This window comes from Argopecten irradians, chromosome 13 (assembly GCF_041381155.1).
Source record: "Argopecten irradians isolate NY chromosome 13, Ai_NY, whole genome shotgun sequence".
Taxonomy (NCBI): Eukaryota; Metazoa; Mollusca; class Bivalvia; order Pectinida; family Pectinidae; genus Argopecten; species Argopecten irradians.
This window is the reverse complement of record NC_091146.1, coordinates 33,018,328-33,028,327: the sequence shown is the minus strand read 5'-3', so window position 1 is coordinate 33,028,327 and position 10,000 is coordinate 33,018,328. Positions and strand designations below refer to the sequence as shown.

The window sequence follows — 10,000 nt, the reverse complement described above, 5'->3', positions numbered from 1 at the left end:
ACGACAATGATAGTAACCCCTCGTTTATTACGACAGTGATAGTAACCCCTTATTTATTTCGACAGTGCTAGTTATCCCACGTTTAATTGTACTACGGCAGTGAAAGTAACCCCTGTCTTATATTACGACAGTGATAGTAACCCCTGTCTTATCTTACGACAGTGATAGTAACCCCTGTCTTATATTACGACAGTGATAGTAACCCCTGTCTTATATTACGACAGTGATAGTAACCCCTGTCTTATATTACGACAGTGATAGTAACCCCTGTCTTATATTACGACAGTGATAGTAACCCCTGTCTTATATTACGACAGTGATAGTAACCCCTGTCTTATATTACGACAGTGATAGTAACCCCTGTCTTATATTACGACAGTGATAGTAACCCCTGTCTTAATATTACGACAGTGATAGTAACCCCTGTCTTATATTACGACAGTGATAGTAACCCCTGTCTTATCTTACGACAGTGATAGTAACCCCTGTCTTATATTACGACAGTGATAGTAACCCCTGTCTTATATTACGACAGTGATAGTAACCCCTGTCTTATATTACGACAGTGATCGTAACCCCTGTCTTATCTTACGACAGTGATAGTAACCCCTGTCTTATATTACGACAGTGATAGTAACCCCTGTTTTATATTACGACAGTGATAGTAACCCCTGTCTTATATTACGACAGTGATAGTAACCCTTGTCTTATATTACGACAATGATAGTAACCCCTGTCTTATATTACGACAGTGATAGTAACCCCTGTCTTATATTACGACAGTGATAGTAACCCCTGTCTTATATTACAACTGTGATAGTAACCCCTGTCTTATATTACGACAGTGATAGTAACCCCTGTCTTATATTACGACAGTGATAGTAACCCCTGTCTTATCTTACGACAGTGATAGTAACCCCTGTCTTGTGATAGTAACCCCTGTCTTATATTACGACAGTGATAGTAACCCCTGTCTTATATTACGACAGTGATCGTAACTCCTGTCTTATCTTACGACAGTGATAGTAACCCCTGTCTTATCTTACGACAGTGATAGAAACCCCTGTCTTATATTACAACAGTGATGGTAACCCCTGTCTTTTATTACGACAGTGATAGTAACCCCTCGTTTATTACGACAGTGATAGTAACCCCTCGTTTATTACGACAGTGATAGTAACCCCTTATTTATTTCGACAGTGCTAGTTATCCCACGTTTAAATGTACTACGGCAGTGAAAGTAACCCCTGTCTTATATTACGACAGTGATAGTAACCCCTGTCTTATCTTACGACAGTGATAGTAACCCCTGTCTTATATTACGACAGTGATAGTAACCCCTGTCTTATATTACGACAGTGATAGTAACCCCTGTCTTATATTACGACAGTGATAGTAACCCCTGTCTTGTGATAGTAACCCCTGTCTTATATTACGACAGTGATAATATCCCTGTCTTATATTACGACAATGATAGTAACCCCTGTCTTTATTACGACAGTGATAGTAACCCCTGTCTTATATTACGACAGTGATAGTAACCCCTGTCTTATATTACGACAGTGATAGTAACCCCTGTCTTATATTACGACAGTGATAGTAACCCCTGTCTTATATTACGACAGTGATAGTAACCCCTGTCTTATCTTACGACAGTGATAGTAACCCCTGTCTTATATTACGACAGTGATAGTAACCCCTGTTTTATATTACGACAGTGATAGTAACCCCTGTCTTATATTACGACAGTGATAATAACCCTGTCTTATATTACGACAATGATAGTAACCCCTGTCTTTTATTACGACAGTGATAGTAACCCCTGTCTTATATTACGACAGTGATAGTAACCCCTGTCTATTTAATATTAACCGACAGTGATAGTAACCCCTGTCTTATATTACGACAGTGATAGTAACCCCTGTCTTATATTACGACAGTGATAGTAACCCCTGTCTTATATTACGACAGTGATGTAACCCCTGTCTTATCTTACGACAGTGATAGTAACCCCTGTCTTATCTTACGACAGTGATAGTAACCCCTGTCTTATATTACGACAGTGATAGTAACCCCTGTCTTATATTACGACAGTGATAGTAACCCCTGTCTTATATTACGACAGTGATAGTAACCCCTGTCTTATATTACGACAGTGATAGTAACCCCTGTCTTATATTACGACAGTGATAGTAACCCCTGTCTTATATTACGACAGTGATAGTAACCCCTGTCTTATATTACGACAGTGATAGTAACCCCTGTCTTATATTACGACAGTGATAGTAACCCCTGTCTTATATTACGACAGTGATAGTAACCCCTGTCTTATATTACGACAGTGATAGTAACCCCTGTCTTATATTACGACAGTGATAGTAACCCCTGTCTTATATTACGACAGTGATAGTAACCCCTGTCTTATATTACGACAGTGATAGTAACCCCTGTCTTATATTACGACAGTGATAGTAACCCCTGTCTTATATTACGACAGTGTGATAGTAACCCTGTCTTTTTCGACAGTGATAACCCTGTCTTTTTACGACAGTGATAGTAACCCCTGTCTTATATTACGACAGTGATAGTAACCCCTGTCTTATATTACGACAGTGATAGTAACCCCTGTCTTATATTACGACAGTGATAGTAACCCCTGTCTTATATTACGACAGTGATAGTAACCCCTGTCTTATATTACGACAGTGATAGTAACCCCTGTCTTATATTACGACAGTGATAGTAACCCCTGTCTTATATTACGACAGTGATAGTAACCCCTGTCTTATATTACGACAGTGATAGTAACCCCTGTCTTATATTACGACAGTGATAGTAACCCCTGTCTTATCTTACGACAGTGATAGTAACCCCTGTCTTATATTACGACAGTGATAGTAACCCCTGTCTTATATTACGACAGTGATAGTAACCCCTGTCTTATATTACGACAGTGATAGTAACCCCTGTCTTATATTACGACAGTGATAGTAACCCCTGTCTTATATTACGACAGTGATAGTAACCCCTGTCTTATATTACGACAGTGATAGTAACCCCTGTCTTATATTACGACAGTGATAGTAACCCCTGTCTTATATTACGACAGTGATAGTAACCCCTGTCTATATCACGACAGTGATAGTAACCCCTGTCTTATATTACGACAGTGATAGTAACCCCTGTCTTATATTACGACAGTGATAGTAACCCCTGTCTTATATTACGACAGTGATAGTAACCCCTGTCTTATATTACGACAGTGATAATAACCCCTTGTATATCACGATAGTGATCGTAACCCCTGATATAGTAAAGGTACGTGATGCCATCTTGTTTAATTTTGTTCTGCACGTTAAAACGGTCGTCACAAATGAAACATACCCCGCACTTCTGTAGAACTCGTTCATTTATAACCAATACTCATACAATTTTCTGCTCAATGATGCATTTTATGGAAAAATTGAATCCTCTGTCATAAAATGTACCCCTACGACTACGTCTATATTAAATCCTGCATTTTTAAAAGCATAGCATGTGTGGAGTACTTTTTTTAAATGTCAATAGATTTTTATGAACTATTAAGGACTTGCTCGCTAACTGCGTGGGGCGCCCTCCGAGAGCGGTATAGCCGAGTAGGGGTACAAATAGACCGGCCTATCTCCACGATCAGTCTAATTAGCGTCAGTTATTAATTAAACCTAATTAGACACCGACAATACATTAGGAATGCCAATCTCTTTCTAGTTTAGCCTGTCATCGGCCGAGTCTTTGTCATCGCCGTTCTCGTCAGATATTTGTCCCACAATCATCGGCGCGATGAATACCTCCGCACTGTCTTGTATTTAAAATCCTCCCACGGGTGTCGGAGTACTGTATAATTACAACTGACCGCCCCTGGCTTTCAATTAAAGTATTTATTCTAGGTATAACCCTTTTGTACTCCAGTGTTAAGCTTCTCTCTGTTTAAATATAATTATCTAAAACTCTAACAAACAATTAACAATGATGCATTTGAGTAGGTTTTTTTTTCAAAAACATACCCCCTCCCCCACCCACCCACAAACACACACTCACCCAAACAATAACACACCCGACCCCCCTACCCACACCCGACCCCCCTACCTCCCCATTCGCCTTATCTTCTGAAAATCTGGCCCCCGGATTTGTTGCCTTATTCTATTCCGATATGGATGTATTAAACTGTTTTTGCTAGAGCAAATATTGAACAAAATATAACACAATAATTTCCGAAAACTGTCAGATTATTTTCCAAAATTTCGCAATTGGTACCCAGAAGACATAAACATAGAATCGATATCGTTACCATCTACATAAGTATGCATTGTCTCTATTTATTTGCCCTCTGGATAAGGTTCATATTCAATCGATCATCGACTTTCATTTCAAGTTGATTGATTACAACAAATTTATTATTGAAATCACAAACAACAAGAGATTAGACACAAGTTATTACAACCTGTCAACGCATTCTCTCGTTCTCGTTTCAAGACAATTCGTACAAATTTACACCATTGTTTTCTTAAGCTGCTGCGTCATTTGTCTGATGAAAGGGACCTTGTAATCGACACGTCAAATATATTTTTGATGTTATTGTGTATTATAATACACACTTTCCAACCAGATTAAAATGTTTAGAAAAAAAAGAAGAGAAAACTTATGGTATTTACTATTACGTAATTTGATTACAAACGTGACGTCATGTTCTTTATGAGAAATAACGTAACTTTCACTCACAAAATAACAATGTAGTAATCGTAACTAAGGGCAGATTAATATCTAATTCAAAATGGCGGATTAGTGCTGAATGGGGTTATAAAGACCCGGAATTTATATTTGTAGGTTACTTATGCAAGTCTTAGATAAAAATCACCTTAAAAGAACGCGATGTTTTACATTCTTTATTCCAACTTTTATTTCTTAATGCTTGACTAGACATTGCTTCGTAGATTACAAAATTAAAAAGCAAAATGCGCCGAACAGATTTGTGATAAATTCCGGATTTACATGTACAAGCAAATTTTGTTTATACCCTTTTCGCGAATCGTAAAATTTGTACTTTAAGATAATTTTGCCTAGTGAATCGTGAGTACAAACGAAATTTCGTGTTCTTTCCAGATAGAATTTAATCTCGTGACGACATTCGCTTGCCCTCTCACCGCGACTTACTTATCTGTCAGGGTTACAGACTTTCAAAACGAACAAAAACCAATTAATAAAGATCGTTTATATATACTGCACGTAAATTAAAGATAATCGAGTTCAGAAAGCATGAAATTATGCCGTTGAGCATGCGTGTACTTTTAGGAAGATGGGGACCTACCTGGTGTATGTATATATATATACATAGTGTATATATAGAGGGATTTACGAGCGTCTAAAGGTACATATTTTATGTACGTTAAAGTACATCGCATATGTGTTATTATTTTGAAATGAGAGATACTTATATTCATCCCACGTATCTACCAATCTTACTTAAACAGTATATCACCTAGAAATTAACACTACTCTATATATCTTTCACATACGTATCCATATAATTTGCACTTTTAACTTTGAGATAGAAACTCGGGAAGCTTTTCTAGTTAGCAATAAAACATTCGTTGAATTAGGGGTACTTTTAATAGTGACATATTTTTGTTGAAATTATCCTGGAATTCGTTGAGCTATCTGGTTATTTACAACCTTAAGTTCAGTATCAGTGTACGGCGGGTAGATAATTTCACCATGATTTACCTGAATACCGCACTGTTTGCTGGGGTGTGTCTAAAAGTACAAACTTCGGAATCATTGGGTGGTTGTAAGGGTAAATCGGGGGTCAATGTTCTTTTACTGAATCGAACTAACCTTTTAAATTAAACCCTTCCGCCATTTTTCGGGTGCGTTCGATCACGTAGGCAGAACTTCGAATGATAAACAGCTATACTCGTCACTAAAGTGGCTATATAATATAAGTACATAAATCGTAACAAAAACAACCTGAAGAGCTTGCATACCAAAATCACCATAAACAATATCCAAAAGGTATTGATACAGTACAAATATAAAACAAAACGTCTCTTTTAAGTCAACATTTTAAACTCGGAAGATATATTTGTTTTTGTTTTCGATCCTTTTAAAGGCCCACTACTTTTTCAAAACAAAATACTGTTTTCTTAAAAAATAAAAATAGCAAAAGAAAGTTTATATCGTTGGCCTAAGATGATGTTACAACACCAAACAAATGCAATATCTGTAATCTATGATAACAGTGCAGATTCAGTTCGCTGTTTTTTCGTCTGGTGCAGTGATAATCACCGAACGAGCGGTATTTAGGAAATTAAATTGATCACGAGTGCGACTCTACAAAATAATCAATCTCGTTTTACATTCCCATTTTAAAAATCAAAAGCTGTTTCAGAAGGGTAGTGACCCTTTAAGGGTTAGGGTCATTTAAGGACGGAGTATCGGGAGAAAAAGCATCGATCTACGGCCAACTGGCAAACTTCAGGTACACAGCATGGGTTTCGAACTTACTCTTTTAAACCCAGAGAATGATAAAAACGCGGGGTACTGTCGGTACACCTTATCCACTGCGACCCCCCCTAATAAAAACTAAGTCATACCATCATGCAATGGAAACACAGGCAAATTGGAAATCATTTTCAGTCACATATATGCTATATCAGAATTACATTATTGGTTGATTGTTTGAGCGTAATTAGCTGAGCATCCTGAGTATGCAATGTGTTATTTGTGTTTCGGGAGGCTGTGGTATATTCGTGTTGTGTCTCCTTGTGATAGTGTTTTTCGGGAGGCTGTGGTATATTAGTGTCGTGTCTCCTTGTGATAGCGTGTTTCGGGAGGCTGTGGTATATTCGTGTTGTGTCTTCTTGTGATAGTGTGTTCGGGAGGCTGTGGTATATTCGTGTTGTGTCTCCTTGTGATAGTGTGTGTTGGGAGGCTGTGGTATATTCGTGTTGTGACTCCTTGTGATAGTGTGTGTCGGGAGGCTGTGGTATATTCGTGTTGTGTCTCCTTGTGATAGTGTGTGTCGGGAGGCTGTGGTATATCCGTGTTGTGTCCCTTTGTGATAGTGTGTGTCGGGAGGCTGTGGTATATCGTGTTGTGTCTCCTTGTGATAGTGTGTGTCGGGAGGCTGTGGTATATTCGTGTTGTGTCTCCTTGGGATAGTGTGTGTCGAGAGGCTGGGGTATATTCGTGTTGTGTCTCCTTGGGATAGTGGTACTAATTCCATTTTGTTAGTGTTATCTCACTAAAGCATTCAGCCAAATTTACAAATAAAATGCATCAGTAAATAGGAATAGAATGCTTCCCCGTATAGCTTGTAAATGTTACATTTAACTTGTGCTTTTCTCTACTGAGTTTGGAGCTGAGTGCTTAATTCTGTGCAAAGTTAAGTATACAGAAGGCCAAAAATCCATAAAACAAAAACAAAACAAAATATCGTGGAAAATATGAAAATAATTCTTCCCAAATAAAATTGACCACAGAAAGACAACAGACGTCTACACCACTTTACACTGTACTTTTTCTGAAGATTTATATGGCTAATTTTATACTTTTAAGACTTTTATATGTGTTCTGTATTCAGTCTAGTACTTTAGTGTAAAGAAAGTTCATATTTTATAATACTCAACCCGCTGGTACTTACAATAAAGACGTATACCATTGTTTTAAGTACTTTAAGTCATTTCAAGTGCTGTAAGTACATATCTTATATTAACTCAGGGACTATCGTCTGGCGAGTTTATACAGCTAGTCGACCGATGTAGTGAAGTGCTACACAGTTAAAGAAAATGTTTCCGGAATATCGTAGATGGATTTTTTTATTACGTTCATCCTTAATTTTTATGATTGCAAATCAAACGCAACGATTGCGAGTTCCAATTATATAACGGGTTATGACGTAAATGTCCGAAATGTGTAGCGGTCATAATATTACTGTTTATGCAATCTAGATACAGATTCCACAAGCTTTATGTCCTTCCTTCATTCCTTCCTTCCTTCCTTCCTTCCTTCCTTCCTTCCTTCCTTCCTTCCTTCCTTCCTTCCTTCCTTCCTTCCTTCCTTCCTTCGTTCCTTCGTTCCTTCGTTCCTTCGTTCCTTCCTTCGTTCCTTCTCCTTCCTTCCTTCGTTCCTTCCTTCGTTCCTTCGTTCCTTCGTTCCTTCCTTCGTTCCTTCGTTCCTTCCTTCCTTCGTTCCTTCCTTCCTTCCTTCGTTCCTTCCTTCCTTCCTTCCTTCCTTCCTTCCTTCCTTCGTTCCTTCGTTCCTTCCTTCCTTCCTTCGTTCCTTCCTTCCTTCCTTCCTTCCTTCCTTCCTTCCTTCCTTCCTTCCTTCCTTCCTTCCTTCCTTCCTTCCTTCCTTCCTTCCTTCCTTCCTTCCTTCCTTCCTTCCTTCCTTCCTTCCTTCCTTCCTTCCTTCCTTCCTTCCTTCCTTCGTTCCTTCCTTCCTTCCTTCCTTCCTTCCTTCGTTCCTTCCTTCCTTCCTTCCTTCCTTCCTTCCTTCCTTCTTCCTTCCTTCCTTCCTTCCTTCCTTCCTTCCTTCCTTCCTTCCTTCCTTCCTTCCTTCCTTCCTTCCTTCCTTCCTTCCTTCCTTCCTTCCTTCCTTCCTTCCTTCCTTCCTTCCTTCCTTCCTTCCTTCCCTTCCTTCCTTCCTTCCTTCCTTCCTTCCTTCCTTCCTTCGTTCCTTCCTTCCTTCCTTCCTTCGTTCGTTCCTTCGTTCCTTCCTTCCTTCCTTCGTTCCTTCCTTCCTTCCTTCCTTCCTTCCTTCCTTCCTTCCTTCCTTCCTTCCTTCCTTCCTTCCTTCCTTCCTTCCTTCCTTCCTTCCTTCCTTCCTTCCTTCCCTTCCTTCCTTCCTTCCTTCTTCCTTCGTTCCTTCCTTCCTTCCTTCCTTCCTTCCTTCCTTCCTTCCTTCCTTCCTTCCTTCCTTCCTTCCTTCCTTCCTTCCTTCCTTCCTTCCTTCCTTCCTTCCTTCCTTCCTTCCTTCCTTCCTTCCTTCCTTCCTTCCTTCCTTCCTTCCTTCCTTCCTTCCTTCCTTCCTTCCTTCCTTCTTCTTCTTCCTTCCTTCCTTCCTTCCTTCCTTCGTTCCTTCGTTCCTTCCTTCCTTCCTTCGTTCGTTCCTTCCTTCCTTCCTTCCTTGCCTTCCTTCCTTCCTTCCTTCGTTCCTTCCTTCCTTCCTTCCTTCCTTCCTTCCTTCCTTCCTTCCTTCCTTCCTTCCTTCCTTCCTTCCTTCCTTCCTTCCTTCCTTCCTTCCTTCCTTCCTTCCTTCCTTCCTTCCTTCCTTCCTTCCTTCCTTCATCTTCCATCCTTCCTAGATCTTCCTTCCTTCTGTCCTTCCTTCCAACGTTAACGGCGGACTTTTATCCGTTATGTGATTGACGAGAAGAGCTGTATGAGAAAAATCGCCACGACATTAAGAGATTAAAACCTCTGACGAAGTTCATAAACTGACCAATGGACATTGTGCAAAATGACGTACATGTATGTCAGCGCGTGATTCTAACCGTGAAGTGGGCACTCTGACCTTCACTAGACATTGATACAAATGACCACCTGTCTGGTTGACGTCACTGTGGTCAAGTTTCGTCCAAGTCACCTTATCACGTGTATTTGTGATGCATAAAGATGAATTCTATACCAGATATGCGTAAAATAAAAATGCTGTGTCGGGGAAAGCGGATAAAACACATTCATTTATGTATTTCTTTTTCCCCATCTATTTCGAAATAAATCATACATGCTCTTATTAACCCTCCTTGAACTTGATGAAAGCGTGTTAAGGAGAGAAAAACTCGAGTATCCGGAGTATAACCGATACCTCAAACTAATCTTAACATAATGCAGCTTAATCGAATTCGACTTATCGAGGTTTGACTGCGAATTCGTTAGTTTGTCTCTTTGTTGGAGCTACATCACTTTTACTTCTATCGATTTAAGTTTTTATATTCGACAAAATAACGTGCGACATTATAAGC

The 10,000-nt window shown here is 39.3% G+C and overlaps 2 protein-coding genes across 3 annotated transcripts in view; one reads left to right on the top strand and one right to left on the bottom strand.

Moving 5' to 3' along the window:
* Positions 1–10,000, top strand: part of LOC138306777 (cytochrome P450 3A31-like) — a 97,520-nt gene that overhangs the window by 32,107 nt on the left and 55,413 nt on the right. The window lies entirely within an intron of this gene.
* The window catches only part of LOC138305832 (octapeptide-repeat protein T2-like), a 15,507-nt gene continuing 13,488 nt past the window's right edge, over positions 7,982–10,000 (bottom strand). The window contains exon 3 of the mRNA XM_069246097.1: positions 7,982–8,356. Coding sequence (XP_069102198.1) covers positions 7,982–8,356 — 375 coding nt within the window. The remainder of the gene's footprint in view (positions 8,357–10,000) is intronic.